General features: G+C 49.3%; 1 protein-coding gene across 21 annotated transcripts in view; it reads right to left on the bottom strand.

Annotated features, from left to right (window-relative positions):
- LOC135255596 (pleckstrin homology domain-containing family A member 7-like) overlaps nt 1–26,378 on the bottom strand; it is a 107,135-nt gene that overhangs the window by 34,483 nt on the left and 46,274 nt on the right. For 16 of the 21 annotated variants that reach the window (XM_064336966.1, XM_064336959.1, XM_064336960.1 and 13 more), the window contains 5 exons: nt 15,927–16,010; nt 7,203–7,329; nt 4,743–4,847; nt 3,417–3,489; nt 2,468–2,568 (listed from right to left, as the gene is read on the bottom strand). In XM_064336966.1, coding sequence (XP_064193036.1) covers nt 2,468–2,568; nt 3,417–3,489; nt 4,743–4,847; nt 7,203–7,329; nt 15,927–16,010 — 490 coding nt within the window. Of the gene's footprint in view, nt 1–2,467; nt 2,569–3,416; nt 3,490–4,742; nt 4,848–7,202; nt 7,330–15,926; nt 16,011–22,204; nt 22,483–26,378 lie in introns of those variants that run through there. The other 5 variants (XM_064336967.1, XM_064336961.1, XM_064336980.1 and 2 more) reach the window with 2 other exon arrangements.

Here is a 26,378-nt window from a genome sequence, read left to right as displayed (position 1 = left end):
ACAGAAGTTTAAACTTTGAGCATACTACATGTACTTTTTCTTTTGTGTGTTTGTTTAGGAATAATTTAAAACATAAATCAGGATTTTAACCCTTCAAGGTGTAAGATCAAATACATGATTAGAGTGTTCTTAACAGAAAATTCTAATGCTGATGAAACAATCACTACTGGTAATTGAAAGAAATGGGGTTCTAGAACACAGGCTCAGAATTAAAAAAAACATTCCAAAACAACCTTCTCTACCAAGGGTTAATATGGAAGAAGCAACGCAGGCCAGTATAATGAATGGAAGGAAATACCTATTCATGCATGAAGGTGCCTGAGTGTTGCTAGGAGCACTCTCCCCCGCAGCGCACCAGAGTGCCACGCCCCCCACGGGTCAGAGGGCGCAAACCAAACCCACCAATAGGAACGAGAGAAAGACAGAGAGTTGAGCAAAGGGAGGGGAATGAAGGAAGGGCCAGCGACTCCTGGAGGGGCTCAGCGCCCCCGCACGGGCACGTGAAACGCCACGGACAGGCTTCGGACATCCCCGCCCACGAACCGGCGGGAGAAGCTCAGACACAAAGCCACAGCAGCGGACGGCACACCAGGACGACACACCGCGGCACGTTACCATGGAGAGGTCTGACAGCCGGACGGGGAGACATTAAGGGTTTGGCAGCTGGGCATACTGAGGGACATCTGTGCGCTGATTTACTCATTTGAGTTTAATCAGTGACTCAGAACAATTCAGGGGTTCTGCACCGCATTACAGCAAAGAAAGCCGCTGTTCAGTGAAACTCCTTTAAAATACTGCAGCTCTGGTACTGAGCCAAGAGATGCAGCTCTGAGACTGAGCCCAGAGATGCAGCACTGAGACTGAGCCCAGAGATGCAGCACTGAGACTGAGCCCAGAGGCGCAGCTCTGAGACTGAGCTCATGGATGCAGCACTGAGACTGAGCCCAGAGATGCAGCTCAGAGACTGAGCCCTGAGATGCAGCTCAGAGACTGAGCTCAGAGATGCAGCTCAGAGACTGAGCCCTGAGATGTAGCTCTGAGACTGAGCCCAGAGATGTAGCTCTGAGACTGAGCCCAGTGATGCAGCTCTGAGACTGAGCCCAGATATTCTGTTCAAATGGAGTTCAGAGATGCAGCTCTGTGATAGAATCCTCAGTCAGAGTCCAGAGATTTAGCTATAAGACTCAGCCCAGTTACGCAGCTGAGGTTGAGCTCACACTGGCCCCTTTTCACCTGAGCTTCAGAAGGTAGTAGTATTTACCGGCTCTAATTCAATATCGGCCTCCAAATGTGTTTAGCTGTTGGGTGCCTGAGGTTACATGGACTTGTCTGATCCAGCTGATAGATCACAGAGCTGGACTGTGGGGCCCCTAACCTCTGAATGACACACACAGTGGGGTCGGGCAGGGCGGAGAGAGCGGGGCAGGGTGGAGAGGGCGGGGCAGGGAGGTGCGAGGCGGGGCAAGGCAGGGCAAGGTGGGCTCTTAGCAAAAGGGCTGGATGTAAAATTAATTTCCGCAGTGGCACTACCGTCATACGGATATAATATGGTGAAATTTCAGAGGGGAAATATGGAAGCCAGCCAGTGGCACACTCACTGCAGAGGACATGAGGATATTGTACTGAAGCTGTCTTAAAGATAAGCTTCAGGAATCCTGAATCTAATAAATTCTCCCAGAGAAGACACATCAGTCTTACATGGCACTTAAGGTAGAGCAGGCAATACAAAACCCTCTTGATCAGGCCAGCTCACATGATCAGCGACTGGGTCACATGGTCAAGCACTTGGAGCTCACAGAGCACCCGCTCAGTGATGTGGAGCAAGGTGCGGCAGGATTACAGAACTGGGACTTGCAGCACGGGGGAGGATAACTCAGTAACACAGACAAACACAGACAAACGCAGGCAAACACAGGCAAACGCAGACAAACACAAACACAGACACACAGACAAAAAGCCACCCTAGGAGCGATTTGCCTTCCTTAAAGACAGTATCATTTTAACCAATTGTTCACATTACTTTGGATATTGCAGTGATCGCAGGGTCAAACCTCAAAACAGGGCAAATGTGTGCTACTGCAGTACTGCTCTGTTTCACTCTGAGCTGTAAGACCAGTCACATTTTTACAGAACCTTCACTCAGTGGCATTATTACATGAGGATTCTCTCTGCTGCCAGTGGCAGGACTTGTGAAGCCTGTGTAATGTACCTCTGAGAGCGCACTACATCCTGTGAGGTCAGAACGCAGACGTCAGTGTCAGTTTAATGATGCAAACGTGCTTTGGTCGATGGTACACTGCGTTCTGATGTATTTCTTGTGCATATCTTCTGCAGTATACTGTGTGTATTGCTATTTAAAACCTGGTGAGTGCAGTAGCTGTTGGTTCAGGTGAAACTGAGTGGCCTAACTGAGTGGCCATTGCTGCCGTATCTGTGTGTGGTGAACTCTGTCGGCGGCAGGCCTTACCTTGAAGGCGTACTTGCGGCTGATGTGGTCGTCGGGCTCCACCGGAGAGATCACGTAGCTGGGCAGGGGAATGCTGCCCAGGACCGCCTCCTCTCGGCTGTCTGTGGACAAGGAAGCGAAGGCGGACCGTTACCCACAATCCCTGACAGGCCACTTCAGCAGCAACCGTCTGGCAGGTCACCGTACTCACACCCCTCTGACAAGCACTTTCCTGCCCATATCTGAATCTATGATTCTTAAGTAACTCTACTACATCTCACACATTTAAAAATAGCACCACTAATCTCTGTATTTGGTGCTGTTTCCTGCAAGGCGATGTGTGAGTGCGCGCGTGCACGTGTATGTGTATGAGTAAGAGAGTGTGAGAGAGAAAGACAGAGAGGGAGAGAGAGGGAGAAGGAACAACGAAAGAGCAGCTGGATTAGAGTACAATTGTTAAAAAAACTCAAGGATGACTGAAGGAGACATTCTCTGCATGGTGTCAGCAGAGCGGTGGACGGTGGGACGGCATCACATGCCAGCTGGTCTGTGACTGGCTCTGACACAAGGGCAGATTACCGCAAGCGCAGGAGGGGAAATTATGGGATGTCTGAGGAGGAGAAGCCAAGGCTGCACACGCCACAACACCACCCCACAGACAGCAGATTACTGACACTGTTCATACATCCGCTCCCTTATCAGAGCCAGAGACACTCCTAACAAAATAGGCACTCACAGAGTTTTAGTGAGTCTGCTCCAGTGTAGCAAGAACATTAGCAGGATAATAACTCACTTTGTGCAAATAGGTATACAGTTCCATAAGATATAAGCGTAAGCATTCTGTCTCCAGTGAAAATAACTGCGAAGCAAACAAAACTGCAAAAAGGCACAATTTCATTCACCCTAAATATAAAAACTATTGATTTTCTACTCACGTCCCTTATGCACTTATTCAGAGCACATGACTCACCTTTGTAATAAAAGAGGCAGTAGTCCGACAACACAAACCACTTGCGTTTCCACAGCCTCATCCCAGAGCTGTCCTGCAACACACACACACACAAAAAAACACAAACGCCACAGTCTGATTCGTCACCAGTCACGAGATCTCTCTTGCAAAACAGATTTTATATCTCAGCGAGACAACCTTGTTAAATACAGGATAAAAAAGAAAAAAGAAATAATCACACAAAGCTGTGACTAGAACCACTGCAACTTAACTAGCCAATGGATACAGTCCATCTTTTTGTGAGAGTCAGCAACTGGTGTTCTGTCAAAGCTGAAACTCTCACTGATTCGAGTCCAGCAATTGAGTCTCAATAACAGCTATTAAGTGTAATTGCACTATATAAACAATCATTAGGTATAACAGAGGGTGACAGGAGATGGCTTTAAGGGTTTACACTCTCAAGTCCCCTGCTTTCTGTGAAAGAGACCATCAATGCATTTTCACAAAGTTTAACAAATTCACCTTATGTACCGCTGCACCCCAATATGGCCACTGGTGTCTTCCACACCTCCCCTGCTGCAGCCATGACTATCTCCTATTTTGATGATAGACCACCTTGGTCTAATTTCTTTGGGGGCACTAGGTGATTTAACAACTTAATTCATTAGTTTTTTGTTCATTTCTGAAGGACAGGTACAATCAAACACCCACACATTGATGGTACCAGGCCAGCAGCCTCAGAGCCTCAACCAGGGACCCCAGCACTCAAACTGCAAGCTGTGGTTCTGGTACAGAACTGCACTTTTCCAACCACCGGTATCATAAATGAATCATGCCTGTAAACATTAAATTATTACACTGTGTAATCCACCCTCGCTCTCTCCTGCGTTTCTCCAGAGCAGAGGCAGCGTTTCTAATGAGACCTCATCATCAGTGACTTCTGGGTGTCCGTCCGTCTGACGCACGTCTGGTTCAGCTAATTATTCACCTGCCTGATGTTCACGGAGCCAGAGCTGACCTGTGGAGCTCATTACCAGCTGGTGCAGGGAGAGGGAGTCGCCACGCCGAGAGGGCACGGCTGTCGGCTAATCACCGCGCTACCTACAGCGACTGACGTGCCACCTGACAGCACCCTGGGAACACCTGAAAGCGATGTGCCACTGCCAAAATCTGACAAAGACCGACAGCGTGTCACAGGGATGGACAGAGAGTAACCGTGACTACCAGTGACCAACACTGTCTAACAGGGACTGACAGCGGCTGAGGGAGCGTGACGGGGATTGAGAGCGACTGCGGCGTGTATGTGACAGCGTGTACGACGGCGACAGCCAGCGAAGGGGGTCTCACCTGCTTGTAGAGCCATCCCCGCACCACCACGGGCACGTTGCGGTTCCTCTTGACGGCCTGCTCCCGCTTGCCGAAGCTGTGCACCTTGCCGCCGGCTCTGGGGCCCTGGGGCAGGTAAACAGAGCGCCGGCAGCGCGGGCCGCTTATTCATCCACCGCCCGTTAGCGTGCGGCTAGCGCCGGGCAGATGGACCGGCCAGTGACTCACCGGCTGGTGGCACTGCCAGGGCACGCACCCGCCGCCGCCCCCACCGCCCCCACCCCCCCACCCCAACAGACAACAACCCACTCATGCAAACAGCTGGGGGGAAAGCATCCATGAGTCAGGCCCTCGCACTCTTATTATATAGGTGTAAAACATAACAGAAATTTCTAGCGCTACACTGCCACAAAATTAGACCCCACAATCTTGAATATTTTCACAGTTTGTACATGCAGCTTTGTTTCCACGGAGGAAATGAACACAGAGGTTGAGAACGCATGTCGTCTGGGCTTGCTTACATTTTCTCTTAATTATATTGTGTTACTTCAATAACCCGTATAACCATTTTAAGCTGAATTTAGTCTGACATACATAAATGGCCCTAAAGACCTCCTATTAAATAGCATGGGTGATTTAAAAGGAATGAAGACAACAGATGCCACGCATAACAGGCATTTCAAAAACCTCATAAGAAACACGCCTTCGCACATATTTCATTATTTTCCTGTATTCTCCGTACCCCACAGAGGAATTATTCAGATAAATACAGTTCAGCTTCATTACATTAAAAGAGTGGGATGGCAGGAGCACATCCAGATTAGTTATGATCTCATAACACCGGGATCATTATAAGCCATTTCCCTGAACAAACACCGATGCCCATCTACAGCTGGCAGATATAACATGCTAATTCCGTGATTTATGATGAACAAAGCATGCATATTACTTGGAAAATCTACAAATTGGATGGTGGGCTGCATCACTGACATCTGCGGATGGCAATAAACTTGCATGCAGTGAGAAAGAGTGGGAGATTGGGACCGTCAGTGTCTCTGGCCTCTTCACCCTGGTAAAAATATCCAATCAGCTCTCTACCACAGGGGGGGGGGAGGGGCCACAGGGAGACCAGCCATTTATAGATGAACACCAATTATTTTAAACTTTCATTTACACGATTGGATTTCTTTATTTGAAATATGTCTCTACGATTAAGCCAAAAACAACTTGGGGTACACCAAGGGACCCCCCCCCTCCACACTCCAAGGTAACCCTTTCTAAATCTGGAGTAAGTAGCTACATTTGGAGCCAAAATGGTGGATTTGTTTTATTGGGTCCTGTGGGAAGATTTCATCATAGATTACATATTTTAATAAAACTGGGAGCTGGCTCCTATCCTTGGGATGTAAAATGGAGCCCTCTTTACTTCCACCCAGGCTGTAGCGAAATGCAGCAGTGTCAAATGGCTACAAATGGCATCGAATGACTGATGTGCGTTCATCTGTGACGTCGTTTCTAATCAAGCAAGGGGACAACTGTTGATAGGGCAGGCATATGGCATTTCTAAGGGACGTGAAGCAATCTTGTTTCTCGAGGGGGGTCATATGATGCTGACGCTGTGGTATCGGGCACAACGACGCCCTCGCGCACCAGTGCTAACCCCACCCCCACCCTGGAGCCACTGCTTTCACTGCCTTGCCCAGCCGCGTTGCCTGGTGATGAGGGTGCTCTAATTGAGATAACTTATGTGTGAAAGGCTGTCCAAAGGCCTGCCAAAACCAGAGGCTGATAAACCAGGCCAATCAGCACACAGTAGGTGCTCCTGGATAGTGGTAACCCAGTCCAATCAGCACGCAGAATGTGCTCCTGTCTACTGGGAATCAATGGGCCTCACTGCAGGGAGGAGTGGTCTATGTATGCTTATATCATATACTGTAAATGCACAGGTGTTGCCCGAAGGCAACCTCTTGCAAATATGGAGCCCCTATCATGACCCACTCCTGCACCAGTCAGTCAGGCGCCTCCACTTACATCCAGGCCAAGGGGAATTATGGGAAAGGGTGTCAGGGGCCCCCGGGGAGAGTGAGAGCTGGTGGGGTGGAGCAGGGGCAGTAAATCTCTCTTAAAGATAGGATGAGTATCGCATGCATTTACATTCTGCAGTGGGGGGGGGCATGGCCCTCACCAAACTGGACAGGGGACAAGAGGGCAGAGATGGGACGGGACCTTGCTGAAATATGCCCCCCTTAAACCAGACCACCCGCCACTACAGCTCACGGCCTGGCTCAAGAGTTAAAGCCGGCCTGAAAATGGGCTACTGCCTTAACTCACTGCTTTAGGAATGAGAGGCAGCTTTCAATTCAATTTGACAGGCCCAAAAAAAATCCATCGAACTCACTCAGCACCTAAAATGGCACCCAGGTTGTTGGGTTGGAAAGAGCATGTTTTCCATCCCCTAGCTTTCCAGCTTAGGAACTTTACCTGAACTTCTCTGACCTTCGGCGCCGGGGCGGTGTCCACCGTCGATGAGGTCACGGCGGTGGAGGACTCGCTGACCATGCTGGGGGGCCTGGGGTCGGGGTGTGGCTTGGACATGCAGGAGTTCGGCCTGCAGGAGGAACCGCACGGGAAGTCACAAGCAGAGTCCGAGCCTGCGTTTCCCTGGCGACGACCCCCGCCCACCATCCCACAAAAGGCACGCAACGTACGCTGCACTTCAGAATGACCAACATTAAGCTGCAGAACTCAAAGGTCCGCTCCTAGCACACGTCCCAAGACACCGCTGTAAACACATGGCGGTACGCTTACGGGGATCACTGGAGGCTTAAATTCAGTCCCCTTTTTTTCCAAAATCAATTTCAAAGCCTGATTTTAGCATTCCTGTCCGTTCAGATTGCACAATACAGTCACGGGCACATTCTCTGCAGATTTAGGACAGAGCGAATAAACACAATCAGCTTCAAAACCGCTCTCCCTGCCAGCCACCGTTTCACGCCATTCAGTCCATTAGCCAAATATAACATTTGCTCACAACATTGACTCACAACCAAATGCAAAATTTTGGGGGGTTTCTGCTTTGCAAACACAGATTAGCTGGTCCACTCTAAAATCAGTAAGGGACAAATGTTGACTGAATCCAGGAGAAAATCTTGGTATCAGTCAGACCAGTGGTAGAACCCAATCTACCCCTCTGGACATTGACAGTATTCATGGAGCAGCTGTAACAGACAGTGACAGATGAGCTCTACTCTCCCCTGGATCAGATGTCGGCTGATACACCCGCTCAGACCCTCCCTGTAGAGCAGAACGCACGCTGGTGTTGGAGAGCTTCCCAAATGAAGACGTGGTGTGAAAAGCACATGTATGGATAATGTGCAGTAGCATTTTATTATGCTTCTTTTCCCCGCATATGTTATTCTTATATAGTGTTCAGTTAGTGCACCAGCTCATACATCTCATTGGCTGACACGTTCATCTAAAAAAAGTCTGAAGTAACCTGTGAAGATCATGTAGGTGGAAGTGTTTTTGTTTTTTTCTTACCAATATTTAGCCTCAGTTTTTGACAATACTGCGAGTGTTTCTTTGTGATAAATTGCTGGGAGTTTAAAATAAATTGCATGTTTCATGAGTGCTAATTATTACACCCCTGCTGTCCCTTCCGCAGTTTGTGGCATCCTTCACTGCCGCAGTCTCTACTTATTTCTCTCCATTTTTCTGTGTCCGTGAACAACTTTACGCTTATGGACAGGGGTGAGCCAGATCTGGAATTCCAAGCCAAAGTCAAATTATGTATTTGGCTGGAAATGGTCTCAGCTAAACCGCAATTGGCATTTGATAAAAATGCCACATCACTGCAAACAAAATGCCTTCTAAGGTTCTAATGGACACAGACACAGAGAGACAAAAGTGTTGTGTGTTTAACCGTCAATTAAAGGGCTAAACACACAACAGGCAGCAAGGATCCGTAAGACACAGACTACAGTCAGACTCAGACTGCTCCACCCTCCCACTGAAGTCTTTCAGAGGTGCAGTCAGAAACAAAAACATTTGTATTTAACTATGATTCCCAATTCATGGGTCGGTTTTTTTTCCCTTTACAAACATAGCACCCCAAGTTCAGCGACTGCAAAAGCTGGCTTAATTGCTTATGTTCACATTGAAAAAAGTGCATTTAATTGAAATTCAAAGTTAAGGATGAATACTGATTTAATCCAGGACAGAAACAAAACTGTGACACTCATCTGAATACATGGACTTAGAAACATTAACATCTGTACAGGCTCCGGACACAAACACACAGACACACACACACACACACACACACACATAGACAAAGACATGCACACACTCACACATGCATGCACACAAACACACATAGACACACAGGTGCATACACATAGAGACAGAGACAGAGACAGAGACACACACACACACACATACAGACACACACACACACACACACACACACAGACACAGACACACACACACACACACACAGATCTCCCCTCCCACCCAGCCAGGCTGCAGGAGCTGCAGTAGAGGGGGGGTGGGGGGGGCTGAAGGTTTACTGCAGTGTTCCTCAAACAGCGCCAATGCAGCGATACCACAGCAGGACTGCAGCACAGAGCCAGACTCTGCAATATTTCTGCCTGACAAACTGCAGCAGCACTCACTTTTCTGCTGTGCTACCCACCTCCCCAGTTCCAAAGCCTCTGCATGACTCAACCTCCACAGACCTTACAGACAAAGCCTCTGAATGACTCAACCTCCACAGACCTTACAGACAGAGCCTCTGTACGACTCAACCTCCACAGACCTTACAGACAAAGCCTCTGTATGACTCAACCTCCACAGACCTTACAGACAAAGCCTCTGTATGACTCAACCTCCACAGACCTTACAGACAAAGCCTCTGTACGACTCAACCTCTACAGACCTTACAGACAAAGCCTCTACATGACTCAACCTCCACAGACCTTACAGACAAAGCCTCTGAATGACTCAACCTCTACAGACCTTACAGACAAAACCTCTGTATGACTCAACATCTACAGACCTTACAGACAAAACCTCCCCCAGTTGCTGCCCTTCACACCCGATGCGACGTCGGGCTCGGTGGTACTATGTGGGCCCTGACAGGTCCCTGCCCATTAATCACATGCCACACAGGGGCCTGGCAGATACGGCCCCTGCCCAGGGAAAGGAATGCAAGCTAGCAGGGGAATGCTGGGATGCCACGGCACGTCACACCTCACAGTGCTGAAAGGCCAAGGCCACTGGGGGCAGCCGGCTGGGGTAGGGGTCAGGGGCAGACCTGGGGTAGTTTGAGGTGTAGGGACTATTTCTGGTGCATGGAATAGTTTGGGGGAGTGTGTATGTGTGTGGTGTGTGTGGGGGGGGGTGTCTGGAGGTATTCTGTATAGCGGCCAGAGTGAAAAATCCTCGGGCGTCCACGCAGGAATCACCGGCTCGCTGGATCACCGGCACTCCTACGGCTGTCTGACAGGCAGGGAAAAGGCCACAGCCTGTGAGTCACTTTCCTCAGTGCAGCGGAGGTGGTGCAGGACTCAGTTCTGCTTTAATGTGAAAGATGCACTCCTGAATACAGCACCTTTCACACCACCGCCAGAGCCCTTTCACTGCCTGGCTGGCCAATGAGAATGTGTCCTTTTCTTTATTTACAGAGTCCAGCGCCATTTCTTCAAGTCTTCGGACACGGTGTGCTGGCACACAGTTAGGGATCTGGACCTTGTGTGTACTGCTGGCAGCTAGGGACTGTGCTAATTCACAGGGCTGACCCTCTGGGTCACACAGACACAAGCATGCTTAAGCAAACCCAGTGAATACAGACAGGGACTAAAACTAACCAAACCCGCCCAGACCCGCTCAGAAACACACAGCAAAACGGCCAGCCAATCAGGGACACATGATAAAGCCCACAGCCAATCAGGGAATAGGAATCATACCATAAATTCAGCAGCCAATCGGAGACGTAAAGGAGAGACGGTGAGATTGTCTGAAGTAGGCTCAACAAATAACCCAGCTGTAGAGATGTGGTTGGGAGCACCAGTCCCAGCCCTAGCAACAGCGAGGCAGCCTCCACCTGAAGCTGTTAAGGTGCCGCCGCCAGAGATGTGACCGCGTGCGCAGCAAACTAAAACCATGTCCTTCACCTGAGCCGCTCTCCCAGGCTGCACCACTCCTGCTTCCTGGAGAGGCGTGTACCGAAAACAGGCCCCCTGCCATTCACCGAAATACCAACACCCCCCCCATTTCAGATCAAACCTGCAATTCAGGCAGCGTTAAGTACCACTTGGTGATCCCCGCAGCTCATTTTCAATGCACTGCATTTACTGGCAATCCCACGATGCCATCCCATAATCGCAAATTCCACCTTAAGCCTGGGTGCTCTCATTATAAATGTCTGCTTCGCTTCAAGGGTGGACCAGATACATTCTTCACACTGGTTAATTTGGGAATGATGTAAATGAAAAATACAGTACACTCTCTCTCTCTCTCTCTCTCTCTCACACACACACACACACACACACGCACACGCACATGTGCAGGCACGTACGCAGGGGAGGGGGGGGTTTATATCTACTTGGGTAAATCTAGTGAGCGGGTTTAAAAAAGGAGGGGGTCATGAAACTACAAGCGGGCATTTAGCAGACCCTCTTATGCAGAGCAATTCTTTCTTTTTTATTTTATTTTATATTGCACAAAGTTGGCACACAACAGCAGGGCACCAGCTCAAAAAAGTGGATTTTTTGTTATATTTTTTATAGAGACACTAGTGTTTTCACTGCATATATTTTTCAGCCCTTCGAGAGGAACCGGCACAATAAAAGCCCTGGCACTCAAGAGCCACTGCAGTAGAGCCCTTAGTTTTAGGGGTTCTGGGACTGTCTGATGCGTCTCATAGCCTACCCTCATATTACATACACACACACACTGTATACACAAACACACACACACACACTGTATACACAAACACACACACTGTATACACAAACACACACACACACACACTGTATACACCACACAACACTACACACACACACGACACACGACACAGACAGACACAACACACACACACACAGAACAGCACAGACACACATCCACACACACACACCCACGCACACGCACACACAGACACAAACACACAGACAAGCGCACACGCAAACACACACACACACACACGCGCACGCACGCACGCACGCACGCACACACACACGCAGACAAGCTGTGCGCTCTAAATCTCGGCGCTGGACGGCGAGACCTTTCGGGGTTTGTAACCGTAGCCGTCCTAACGACAGGCCGCTCTCTGTGACACGGGGCCACCGGCACTCTGTGACCCTCACGGTCAGCCTCGGGTCCCCGGGGCCAAATTGCGCCGCCCCGACCTCTGAACTTTCCGCTAACAAGCATTTACAAACCATCGCTATGGAGATAACGCGAGACGGATTCCCCAAAGCACGAACCGGAGAGCGTTTAAAAGGCAATTACGAGGTTCAATAAAAATAACTGGCTCTCTGAACGGAAAGGGCTAATGTAGTTTTCACACGTGCCCTTAATCGACTCCCTGGGAGAAGGTGAAGGCGCTCCGCTGGCTGGCCTAGGCCTCCAGCAGCCGCAGGAGGGGAGATTCACCCCCGCAGAATCTGCGGCTCTGCCTTCTAAAGATGCACGGCATTCTCACACAAACAGCCCATCAACTTGACAAATGCTGCTGTCTGTTGCTCCTAAAACATATTCAAAGTATAATGATTGCTGTGCAATCTGTGGGCACCAAAGAGACTTGTTGCCAGCAGTAGAGTAGACACTCAGACATCAGTGACTCAGAAATTGGACAGAAGTACCAATCACCAGGGCCCTAGACTTCAAGAACAGAGACTCTGCTGTAGGAAATCTGTGTAGACTGATTCAGTAATGTATGCAGCTAACTCCTGCAAGAACTTTCACAAACCCTCTGCAAACAGCCCTTACTGCTGTTTTCATGATCATACATACTTCGCTGTAAATGAGCCACCCACACACACTGAAGCAAAACAGACACACAGACACACACACACACACACACACACACACACACACACATACACACGTATGCGCACACACACAAACATCTTTTACAATCTCCCCACCATAGGCTGGTCCCTGAGAAGCAGACACCGCTTCTTTTTCTCCCAGCCCTGCAGCAGTGCATGCTGGGACAGCGGAGGGAAGAGGCCTGAGCTGCAGCACTAAAACAGCCAGCGGCAGCGTCTGCATTGTTCTCCCGCCAAACTAGACGGCCTGTGATTACTGTTTTTTCCTGCGAGCTCTGGAGCGGGGGGCCACCACACACGGGACGTCCGCGGCCCTTGGCCTGGGGCAGGACAGCAAAACAGGGGGAACAATGGAAACGGGGTCCAGCGGGAACCTCCGCTCTGGAAAAAAAAAGAAATCCCGCCATTCCACAGGACTCCTTCCTCACGCTGGAGCGAATCCAGAGCTTTTTCGCGCTTCTGTGCAGCGCTGAGGGACTTTCCAGGGTCAGCTCACGCTGGGGGCCTTCGCAGAGCCTCCGCCTACAGGTGGAGAGAGAAGCTGAGCTCCTGAGCTACGCGCCAGAGCTGGGGGAAAACAACGCACCGCAGCCAGCACCGGGAGGATGGCAGCGCCGCGGCTCGGTGCACTACATCGCGACAACTCAAACAAACTGTCCATCAGTGTCACGGAAACTTAGGAGGCCGATTGGCTGTGAAGCACTGATTCTGCCTCCAGCAGAGAAAGGGATGCTTCAGCAGAGTCATTTCCTCCTCTGTCTGAAATTACCTCCCACACTGAGCGTCACTAACTCCAGGCTGGCTCCGGTCTGCTTCTGGGCTGATCCTGGCCTGGTTCCGGCCTGTTTCCGACCTGGCACTAGTTATACTCCAATCACACAAAGGGGTACAGGGCATTCAGCATAATAAATGCTTATCTGATGTTCTCTTGGAGACGTGGGCAAATCACTTTGATGGCTGCCGTCTTGCCCCCTTGTTTCTACAATATTCACTGGCTTCAGGGCACAGTGTGTCTGTGGCACTTTGTGGCACTGTGATGCATTCTGGCATCACCATCGCCTCAGCTGGCCACTCTGATCTAAGGACCTGAACATGTGACCCTGGAGAACCCGACTGAGAAGAAAGCCCTACTTTCCACATCCCAGCTGAAATCCACACCGCTATTTCTATGGTAACACCAGGCAGCAGTGCATCTGAACGAGCTGTCTGTCTCTCTGTGGGGTGGGGCAGGGCGGGGCGACAAATTCGAGAGGAGGGGGTGAATTACCGTGCGGCTCACATGTATTACCCAGGGATCACCAGACAGCACAGCTGTCGAACGGGGCGGATAGGTGGGATGGCTGAGGGGGTCGACTCCCCGAAGAAGACGGAGGGATGCGGAGGAAAGCAAGCAGCTGGGCCCAATGCGGAAAAGCAGGAGAGCTATAAACTGGCCCCGAGAAACCGGAGAGCAGCTATGCCCCGACACCCGCCATTCCAGCCCCCGCAGAACCGCCATCTCTCGGATCGTTAACCAGCGCCCAACCTGCGCGGGGGACGGGGGGCACAGGGAGGGGCTGTCAGCTCCAAAGTGACAGACTGAAGTGATGCCTCTATCGGTCCTCCATAAAGGGACCCTGCCCTGCCGCTGTGTGTGAAGTGGAGGGGGGGGAGGGGGGGGGGCTGCAGCCTAACGCTGGCGCTCAGTCACTGGCTGAATAACCCCACAGCACGCAGGCTCTGGACCCACAATGCAGACTCTGGACCCACAATGCAGTGTGTACCGTACAATGAGCTTTGTGTGTCTTATCAGCACTTCTCTCCTCCACATAAAGCAGCTCATGATCGCTGCCCACCAGGACCGCGGCAACATCAGCCGGTGGAAATATCCCGTCTCCTTCCAGAAAGAAACACACTGATGAAATTCACCTGAGTGACTGCTCGTTGAAATCTGCTGCTTTACTAGTTCTGAAATATTTCACCATGTGGGGGGATGGCATTTAAAAAAAAACCTTTTTAAAGAACAAAAGAACCAAGTGGTTCACTTTAAAATGTCAACAACAATGGTTTCAAAAGACAGAAGCTGTTTAGTAAGATTATGTGTACAAATAAAAACAAACGCCTGGTTCCACGGCAGAGGCAGAGCAAGATGTGCGTATCCTAGTGAAGGCTCTTTGATGGGACATTTTAACATGTTACAGAACAGGGAATAAGGCTGTACCAGAAGGGCTATAGAGAGAACTCAGCTTTGAAAGAGGAAGGTCACCAGACCTTCTGTGTGTATGCGTGTGTGTGTGTGTGTGTGTGCACATGTGTGCATGCATGTGTGCGTGTGTGCGTGCGTGTGCTGACTGCAGGTCAGCGGCCACATCTTTAATCCAGATCACAGCTTTACGCAACTGCCCGGCCTGAGCAGGCTTTCCTGGAAGGGCTGTGGGGCTGAGGGCTGAGGTCAGCTGCTAATCACTCAAGCCCAGGAGCTGCATGACACCGGAGAGGGCGTAAAATGCATGTCACACTGGCCCCGCTGTTCCAACAGCCCTGGCTCTGCGTCACTCCCAGTGCGCTTTTTATACCCTCACCAGGGACACAACACAGAACACAAAGGGTTAATTAATTTATTATGGTATTATTTGAAGCCTGCAGCTCTGGCAATATGGCACTATCAATAAAATCCACAATTATTGTTTCTTTTTGTTTTTTTTGATGTATGATCCCAATTCACAGTGGCATGCCCCTCCCGTATAATAGTCAAATAATTTTGCGGGATGGCAGGTTTATTGGTCTCTGTTATTTCCACGGATTCAATTGAGGTAATAAAGCCTGCACAAATATAAAATCTGGGGACCTGAATCAGTGGTTGTGTAAGCAGTTATGAAATCGAGAGTCTTGAATAAATCCATAGTCATTAAAAATGTGATCATTTTGTATTGCTATCCCCTCCTGCTCCAGAGTTAATGGAAAGCGTCTCTTTGGGCTGTTCATGCTCCCCACCCCCTCCCCCCCGCCCCCCGCCTCACCCCATCATTTTTCAAAGCACGGGCTAATCCCCGCTCTCTAATCATCCCATTTCACACTCCTCTTTTTGCAAAGAGCCAGGACCACACAGCCCTGCAGGACGCGGGTGGGAGTCCCCGTCCGTCTGCGGAGATAACGCAGAGGGGGAAACACTCACTGCTCTCGAAGGACGTAGTCGATGTTTTCAGGCGAAATCTGGCCCGTCACAGGGTGCCTAAAAGACGTCGTCCTCTGGTTATGGCTGAGTGAGAGACAGAGAGGGGGGAGGAGAGAAGGGGAGAGGGAGGTGGTGGAGGGGGGGGGAGAGGGGAAGAGAGGGGGAAAAACAAAGCAGAAAATAAACCTTCTGTACATAAATCATCCCTGGGGGGGGGGGGGGGGGATTTTTACACTCAGGTACAGGAGGGAGAATTCCGTGGGAGCCCGCTAAGCTCAGAGGCATCCCGTGACTTTCCCAGGGTGTGTGTGGAATGCACGGCGCTGCGGCGGGACGAAGAGGCCAGGCTTCCACACAAAGCACGGGGGCGCAGGGGACCTGGCACGAACATTTATTCATCGCTCTGGGGCACTGCAGCATCCCACTGCTGCCACCACAATTAACAGGGGGAGAGAAGGGACCCCTTGTGAATCTGCGCAACCATGACGTGCAGAATGGCTTTTTTTTTGCCCTAGCAGATGACACTTACAGCCATCATGCTGCAACTCTCGACTATGTACCTGCCGACGGACTACAGTTGAAAATTAGCCATACTGGCTAAACTGCCATATTTACAGAAGTGTTTATTAATGTGCACTGTCCCTGTAAAAATAAACTGAATAAAGTATACATAAATAATAAAGAACCGTGCCGTAACTCTGAGTGGGGACAGGAAGTTAAGCAGAGTCCGCACAACTGCAGCCTGGGTCCCAGAGTCGCTTTCACACTGTACCAACACATTCAACAGCCCAATCCCAACACAGATATCAAGACACACATCAACAATGAGGGCAGCTCAGGCTGAGATACTGTAGAATTACAGAGAATCTCTGGCTTAGGCAGCTTGCTTAGACAGCACATGTATTATGATAACACACTACTGGGTCCAATGGTTCACCAATCAGAACAGCAGAAGGTCAAACCTCTACAAACAGCAGCAGTTCCTGATTTCTTCACCACACCAAAAGATGAATAAGCCCTTTAATTTCTTGTGCATCCCTGCATCCCCCTCCCCCAATCATTCGCCCAATCACCTCCCTCCCCCCCATATAAACCACCCCCACCCTGGTCCCAGTGATAAATCACGGGCCATTTGGATTAGGCACACTGCTCAAATGGATTAGTATCGATTTCATTTGTACTCATTTTTCCCCTGTGGCAGCATTAAGCGTGTTCGCAGCCCGCCGGACGAAAACAGTGTGGAATCTTGCACACCATTCGGCCCACGCGAGGTACACACATCGATGCAACCTCGAGTGCTGGGCTGTTTCTCACTGAGCCCACTTCGTTTGCAACAGTAACTTGCTCTTTGTCAAGCAGTGACAGAATTTGCCCAACATTTTTCATTTTAGGCAAATCTATTCATTCCATGCTCCAATATTCATCAGTCAAAGTACTCGCTGAATTGTAATAAGCTTTAGTATGCTACTGCAATGCTAGCAGTCTCTTACACCTGAAAAGAGTGGTCCTGCAAGGCAAACGGCTAAACACTCAGGGGAACGGAAGTGTTCATTACAAGGTGAAAGGGATTTGTTGTGTTTCAAAAATACAATGACTCTAGAGGAAGTGTTTGGTCAAACAATCATTAATGAAACCTTACCATTGATTAGGTTTGTCTTAAGACTACTTTCACAGGGGTGAGTTTCTCTCATGTACGCAAAGCTCATCCAGGAGGACAGGTAGGTTCTACTCTCCAGTGCACCAGTGAACTATCCCAGAATCCATTTCCAATCTTCCCAATAATTCTGCAAATTACATGAATTCTGTTCTTGTAGCAGGCGGAGGATAATGCTCATGGGCCATGATAATTTTCTGAAAGGCACAGCTCTCTGAGAAGAAGTCAGGACCACATCTCATATCACACAGCATCTCATGTCAACCAGTAACGACTACCAGGAGGGACTCAACGGAAAAATAATCATAGATGTATTCATACTGCCTTCTATCACAGGATCTCAAACTGATCTGCAGTGAATTCGCCTCAACCACCACCAACGTGTAGCGCCTTGAGGACTGAAGCAGGGAGAAAATTTAGACAATGAAACCGGCGACGATTAAAATGCTAATGGAAGATTTAAACAAAATGACAAAGGTGTGCAATGGACTGTACATCCCAAGGGGAAAAACCCTAAGTGCCCTTTCAAGGCGGGACCTCTGCTTCCTCTTCCCGAAAGGCCACGCGAACATGTTCCTGCGACACCCGCTCTCAGATAAATCACCTCGCGCCTTCACAGCTGACAAACGTCAGTGGTCCCTCGACTCAGGCCTGGCTGTTATAATGACAGGCTCATCCATCTCAGGGGCCCCAGCCCACAGACACAGGGTGTACATGCACACCGCAGGCAGGGCCCCAGTCCACAGACACAGGGTGTACGCCACGCGGTGCAGGCAGGACGTCTTCCTGCTCCCACTGCCTGCAGGAGCTCCTTCAGATTCTGCTGGTCACATCCGGCCCCACAAGAGTCCTCCCTCACAAAACACACACAGCAGTCACGCAACACCGGAGGAAGCAACTACGGCGTTAAAAGAGGCTGTGCCACAACCTTCAACTGTAACAGGTTCAAACATTTACCCATCTTATCATCCCTGACATGCATGTTTACCCTTCGTGACTAAATCGAAAAGCATGCGACAGGTTTATTTGCAGGAATTTCTGTATGGATATAAAACGAGCTTGCTGAGCGCTCGGTTGGGGGACGGATCAAACGGTGAGAGGGGCCTTTGGGGATCTCAGGTGGCAGGACACGGGTGTCCGGGTCCACAGGACTGATCAGTACAGCCCACTCAATCCTGCCACCAACGCCATCCTCCTCCTCCTCTCCATGTACGCCAAGGCTTTGACCTTGGCCAGGGCAAGGGGCCAGTGTTGAGGGGAGACGCAGGCAAATTAATTCCTCCTGAGCACATCGGCCGCAATAAGAAATTCCGTAACGTCTTGGCGATGTGACCCCGCCCCCACGACTTGGACAGATCGAACCTGGGTCGTGTGGCAGGCAGACGTGCATCTTGAACAACTTTCAGGGGGGCACTAAACCCCTTTGGCATGAGAGAAGGTCGGAAATGGGGCGTGTCCTAGAGCTTGGGCAGAGACCATTCGCTGATGCCCAGGCCAGAACTTATGAATGGTCGATGAAACACAATGGAGTAGAGCTGTGTTGCGCCAGTAAAACCGGCCTGATCCGGTCAGGGTGAACAGGAGTACGTTCCTGAGAAGATCTACAGGACAAGTTACCAGCAGCCACACCCACTTCACACCAGAAAACAGAGAGTTACAAAGACCTGACCCGACCGGACATAACCAGCTCCACTCCCCACTTCACACATCCTCTGCACACTCCTTGCACACATCCTTCTGAGCACAAACATTTCATAGATCTACGAGCATTTCCGGTCCTACTGTATTTTCAAAACAAATTCCAACGCCGCGATCATTCAAACCGGAATATCGAGAGCTGCGCGCATTAAATACCTCACGCTGCCTGATCCCGCCTCCCCCACTTCAATCTCAGAGGAAACGCTCACGCCGCGTCACTAGCTGACTTTTAATTAAGTGGCCGAGAAGGAAAAAAAAACACAATGGGGTTTGTGTTTGCGGTGATTTATAGACTGTAATTGGTCCGAAGCTAAGGGAATGGCGGTAAATCAGGCACGGGCACCGCGGTGAGCTGGGCTCCGTTCCCGCGAACAGCACGCCGCTCTCTCAACCGCATCAGGGCCGCACAATGGCCCAGCCCCTCCCCCCCCCCCCGCGCATAATTGCGAATCTGCATTCTTTAGCTCCTTTGTCTCTCCCACATTACTTCTGAACTACTTGTCATGGAATTCACTGCGGTTAGCACACTGCCAGCAGACCAGCGCGCAAGTACAGCGGTCCCCCCGTTTGTTGTGCCGGAGTTACTCCGCAGCTTCGGGGGAAATCATCGGCAGAGCCCCGGGCCAAGCCGCATCCAGCAGGAAATGAACTCCCCTTCCAGCCGAGCTGGCGCTTTGTGTCCCCCTCACGTGCGGAATCGAGGGCACCTCCACGTAGCGCATCGCTGCTGCTTCTCACGGGCACCGCACGTGCGCACACACACACGTAGCCACGCACACACACACACAAACAAACACGTAAACACATACACGTGCTCGTACACGCACGCAGCGATACAAAAAAAGCATGCGTATGCATAAACGCGCACTGCGCACACACACACACACACAGTATGTTCCTCATTCATCCACCAGGGTATCGGTGTCAGGCTCTAATGGAAAGAGCTACTCCAGCTGTTTCAGTGCTGCCTGGACAGATGGGCTCTGAGGACTTGAGATGGCCTGTAGCAGGGGACACCTGTTTCTGCACTGCATTCCAGTCAGCCGCACGCAGTGACCTCACCAAAACACCAAACAGCACATCAGGTCAGTGTCAGAGGTGAAACCGTGTGCGGCCTTCAGGCCAAACACTCCCCCATCATCTTGTGTGCTGCACGCGACATTCCATGGTGACAGTGATGGGTTACACAAACAGGGTATATACAACACAGGTTTCGCCCTCCCACCTCTGATGCACTACACCTGCCCGTAAAACAGGCAGGGAGAGAGGGTCACATGACCTCACACGACCAGCACATTCCGCCACTATCCTGGAATTGCTGTCAAGCACCTGATGGAAGCAGACGGGCTGCTGGAAGGGGAGCACTTCACCCAGTCTGTGCTGCGCCGATATCTCCCTTGTCTGAGCTTACGTTATATCACTCTGACACGTTCTCAATGAAGGTCCCTTCAGCCAAAGGCCCAATCTCTCCCAGGCTGTTTCCTATCAGCATCAAACCACTAAGAAGGAAGAGAAGACTCCAGAAGTGCAGCTTTCCATTACCGCCAACAACCCGTTTGGCTCTTCAGATAGGCCTGGAGTGCTTCATTCTGGAAACTGTCACACGGGTAGACGCTGACAGAACAGATTTATTTTTTTTAAATAACATGAGAAATGACCTGCCAGTTAGGGTAAATTGTTATGACTGGACTCTATTTGTTGTAATCTCACACATTTAAAACAACAGCATAGGATTCCCCAGCCACAAACAGCTGCTGTGTGCTTTTAAACTGGCGTTCGTCCACAGGAGGATGGGTGTGTTACATCCACTGTCAGTTTAATTTAAAGGTTAATAAATACTCAGGCATTAGAAATGACCCAAAGTTAATTATGTAGTCGCTATTTCTTTGGAAATGGTACAAGTGGGCGGCTTCTGCTTAAAGTGCAGCCGCCATGATGTAATTTGATTTCTATCTAAACTTCACATATTGCGTTTAAGATCTGACATAAGATGGAGGCCATTAATCCACCTACAATATAATAACTCCCCCACCCAAGAAAGCCCGTCCTCTCATTTCACCACATTCCACTCCGAGCTAATCACAACAGGTCCTGCTTTGCGAATATCCGGTAAGAATGAGGAAAAAAGTGAGCACGATGGAGCTTTGATCAGCAACCGTAATCACTCCAGGCTTCTCTCGAACGAGAACACTGCCTTTCTTCATCAGTTTAATTACAGCATATTCTCAGCTGTGGAACAGCTCTAGAGGGGCAGCCAAGGCCATTCTCGGAAAAAGTAGCAAAGTTCTTCTAATACGACCATGACAACTTTTCAATAGCATTTGAAAATCAACTGCAAAGAAAAAGTGTTCAGTTGGGCATAGCAAGCATACACACACAGTCGCGCAGTGCTAATAAGTTTTAATTTAAAAACAGATTTTTAAAAATGAAATCACATTTTGGAGATAGCAGATGTTTCAGCTGCTGGGCACCTGTCAAATTAACAATTCATGTTTTTCTGTTTCTGTACGGAGACTGTTAATTTTGTCATCATCCGCCCCAGGGTGACTTTTAAAGAGAAATTTTTTTTAAAACAGGAAAAACACATGCTTTTGTTTGACACCTCTTGTGCACCAACTCCAAAAACACACCCACCACACAGCTCTGAATCCCACAACAAAAACAGCAGCTTTACTGCTAATCCTTCACCCAGCGCACCAAGCAAAACAACGTCGGCACCGGACCCCGAAAGGGCACCACAGCGTGGCACTTTCACTACCGCTGCCACAGCACGCTACAGCCAGAGCTATGTGAAGATATGCAGCCTGGCCTCTCTATCTCTGTCAGCCCGATAGCAATCCAGCTAGCTCCTTCCTTTCCTGACGCGAGTCTGAAACTCCCTCCTGACTGTGGGGTTCGGAGCCCGGCTGTTCTGATCAGTGTTTACCTCTCTCCTCATAGCGCAGCGAGGTGACGGGCCTCCCCCCGCTGGGTCTAACTCCGCCGTTCCTCTCGGTCCTCTCGGCTCGGGCACACAGAGAGCAGAGCTGGCACGGTAGCCGTGTCCCGCCACGGGATAGGGGAAGGGGGGGGGAGCGTGAGGCCGCTTCAGTTCCCGCAGTGACTGCTGACTGAAATTTCATTCAGAGTACAGTGTCTGCACTGGCTCTCACCCCCCCAAACTCTGGCCGTCAGAGAAATGCCATGGAGCTTATCAAAACGTTACAACCCCTCCCGCGCCCCTCCCTCCCTCCCTCACTCTCTCACTCTCTCTCCCCGTCTCTCTCTTTCTCTCTGGCCCCTATCCCTCTGTCCGTATCTCTTGCTTTCTCTCTCCCTATTTACCTCGCTCTCCCCACAACACCTCTGTCTCTCTCTTTTTCCTTTCCCCCCTTCCCCTCTTTGTCCATCATGAGGGCAAAACTTGATCCCTTCCACAGAGAAGAGTGGATTATTTTCACTTTCTCCAGCTGCCCGAGGGCTGAAACACTCTCCACTCACAGGGCTGGGCAGCTCCTCCCAGCCTTCCCAAACTGCAGCCTGGCACCTTTTCAAATGCTGCCCAGGTAGTGCCCGGGCACACACTGCTGCGCACCCTGGCAGCCACTGGGCATACTGCACTCAGATACTGTGAATCAACTTTGATGTTCCGCTCTGGGTTTGGGTAAGAGGCAAAATTCCACTGTTCCTGATTGGTCAATGCTTTGTCACAACTTGGCCCGACTGGCAACTGCAGTTGTACAAACATTGGGCGTTGCAAAGTCTTCTGTTATTGCAAATACTCACATCACATGTCTCAATTATCTCCCCTGCCATTCGCCAGCAACTCCACTCAAACAAAACAATACTGCAGTTCATCGGGTCAGATCGATGGAGAACAGGCTGTTTTCACAAACTGTACACTGTTACAGCCCAAACCCTCCGACATGTTTTTCAAAACTCCAAGCTAAGACTAAAAGACAAAGTGAATGCTATAGCAGTGAAAGCAGGTACGGTCTCACAATATGGGCGAGGCTGCTACGCAATCCAACACAAGGAACAAACTGGACTCACTACATCTGTACGAAACTGTCAAATTTATCCCTTTGGAAGGGAGTGCTTGTGCTGAATAAAGGACAAAGCAGCATGTGCCCCAAAAAGAAGATCAAAAGTCAGGAGCATGTGACACTAATAATAACAATGTCTACTGCTAAGGCTGTATCTGTCATGAACACAGTCAATAAGAAAATAATATTTCCTAGGAAAGGCTATTTAAACTTCAGTTCATGGTTCATGTTTCAGATCTATGCTTGTGACCACTGGGACTTTGTACGTGCTGTAATATCGCTGCTGGTCTTTTGTTTGGTTTGTGGAGCTTTATTTAGACTTCAAAGAAGAGGTTATAAAAAATGAGCCGATTGAAGTATTTGTGCAATGCCGGCAGAGATCGCCTTCAGGAAGGCCAGCTGTGCATTCACTTCCAAGAACAACAGCATCCATTTTATTGGGTTTGGTTAAACAATATTACTCTAGGTAGTGGTCCATCAGGCTTTCCTCAGACAGACAGACAGACAGAAAGAGAGAGAGAGAGAGAGAAAGACAGACAGACAGACAGACAGACAGACAGCTGTGTCTGTGGTGAGGCATGTCTGTGTCCATGGCAACAGAGTAAAGTAAATGCGCAGATTATTTTAGCTTTTTATTTTAGCAGGAGTTAGACTGCAAGCCTATGCCGGCCGATCACAGGCAATCAAACATGATTTTTTATTGTTGGAGGCATACAAAAAAAACAAAAACTGCCTTCTGTCAAAAAAAGACTGTTTGTGAGGAAGGCCAGAGTGCAGCATCGATTTCACTGTTGCCCAAAATAGTGAAAGAGATTAGGCAAAAGCTCCATGCAGAGACTGAACTGACCAAGGGATGCAGGCAGTGCCTGCACTTCTGAGCCAGGTAATGCGTTCATCTCACATTCGTTTTTCCAAGCCTAGTTTTTTGTTACTGGCTAAGAAAACTTCTGTTTTCAAGTGCCCATGAGAAACATTTAATTTCACTAAAACTGCCCACCACAAGGAGACATTTTCAAGGCTTTTTTAGCACTAAAGAAGCATCTCTGAGTCATTTTACAGAAAATACGCACATCACTGTCAACTGTCACACCACCACTCTGAAACACAAGCCAGCTGCTTCGTACAAACCGAGTTCCTGTTCTGTTCATCCGCTGGCACTAAAGAGACACATTTTAGATGAGATCCGATTTTCCTCCATAATTAGTTCATATTGCCCATCATGCCCAGTCAGTTCTGCTGGGTGGGGGGGGGGGGGGTGGGGGGGTGGGGGGGGGGAAGAGACAGTAATTTAAATCTTTAATGCTACCAGTGGAAAATCACAAATTTAGGGGGAAAAAAAGCTCCCTAGGGATGACCCTACCAAAGAATGTAGGTGGAGGACAGGACAAAAAAAAATTAATCTTTTTTAAAATGTATGACTAATTTGTTTTCTTTTTTAAAAACAAAAAGTGGAATAATTGCTTAGATGTTTAGCTATAACAATTTTTAAAATAAACATATTCTTTTCCATTCTTGTGTCCAGTTCATCCCAACAATGAAGAGCTGTAGCCTAGCGCCAAAAGCCAAAGCAGCCTGAGGAAGGCAAGAGGAGAGAGGCAGAGCTCGTGGGACTATGACAGGGATCATCTAACACTGAAGCGCACATGCCACCTGCTCCTCCTCATCAGGCAGGCCACACAAGGGAAGAGGCTGACGACACAGGAAATACCTTCCCTGCAGAAGAGATTTATACCCCCCTCCACACGGGAGACAAAGTGCTATTGACTCTTTACTGATTACATGTTATGGTTATGTAAACTGTGAGTAATGGCCTTTGCTAGGGGGGGGAACTGGACACATCAGTCAATCCTTCATGTGTCTGGAGATCTCCACTTGTGTGATGCAAGTCTCGAGGGAAACTTGATCCATGTCCAGGGGACATAACCTGGCTCAGAGATAACCATCAACAGATTTCTCTTAGGAGCAGAATCCAAAAAGAAACAAAAAAAATGGAACATTATTTAAAGCTTTGTTTACCAGAACCAGTTTTGACAGTTAATGTATTACAGGAATAGCGAACAAATATACACTCGGCTCAAGAAAGATGACAAAAACTACTGGGATTAACAACCAAAGCAGCAACCTTCCTGGCTTGAAGCTGTTTATATCTCCTAGCAACGCAGCACTTTACAGCTAGCTTGAAACTCTTCTGTGCCGATCATGATATGTAGAAAACGATGAGAAAGCCTTTGAGCTTTATGTCTTAGATTATGCTTCCAGGACTGCTGGGGGGCTGGCTGGGCCATTACAACACTTGGGTTCAGTAGAGTGGCACGCCAGAGAAGCTGTACTTGTCTGATCACCCAAGGCTCCTCGGGTCGGCTGGATGCCTGCAGACTGCTCGCGGCAACCGTACATAAAATCAAGTGCGCTCCTTCAAAGCAGCGTCGCTCAGCCGGTGAGGCGTGGAGGAGAAACAAGAGACGCCTGGCAGCGTATGAGAATGTGCGCTCGCAGAGTCTTAGTATGGAGAAAATGAAGAGCCGCTCTGTCTTTCACTCCAATACGCCTCAATTAGACTGGGAAATAAATGACATATTCACACGAGTTAACTGGCAGATCTGTACTTCATTAACACTGAGTGTGAAACCTCGGAAAAAAAGCCTTTATCAGGGAGCGCAAGGTCAAAGCCTCTGGTCCAGTGCGAAGCAACAGAGACGGCTGCTTGTCTGTGAGCCCACGGTGCGTTACCCTGCCAGTCAGCCTTGCAGCGCAAATGACTTTAATGAGAGCTTTTAACCGTACGGAATGACAAAAGGCCATTAAAATGGTGAGATTTCACTGTTCAGACACACGCCCGTTTCCTCTTTAGAGCCAGCTCACCTGAAAACACCGGAAACAATTCCGTCACATTTTGTTCTTTGCCTTTTGGCATACAAGTGAGGGGAAAATAAGTAGGGCTTTTGTTCAAGGTAATGCGAGGTTTTTCTCAGCTTAAAACAGATTTTTTAAAATAACCAGCAGAGGACTAGTTTCATCGCAATTTTGACATTCCACATTTCCTCTCCAAATGGGTAGCGCAGATCTGCTGCCTAA

Source organism: Anguilla rostrata, chromosome 5, assembly GCF_018555375.3.
Source record: "Anguilla rostrata isolate EN2019 chromosome 5, ASM1855537v3, whole genome shotgun sequence".
NCBI classification, from domain to species: Eukaryota; Metazoa; Chordata; class Actinopteri; order Anguilliformes; family Anguillidae; genus Anguilla; species Anguilla rostrata.
Note: the sequence above shows the minus strand (reverse complement) of the source record. Positions and strands in the feature narration are given on the sequence as shown.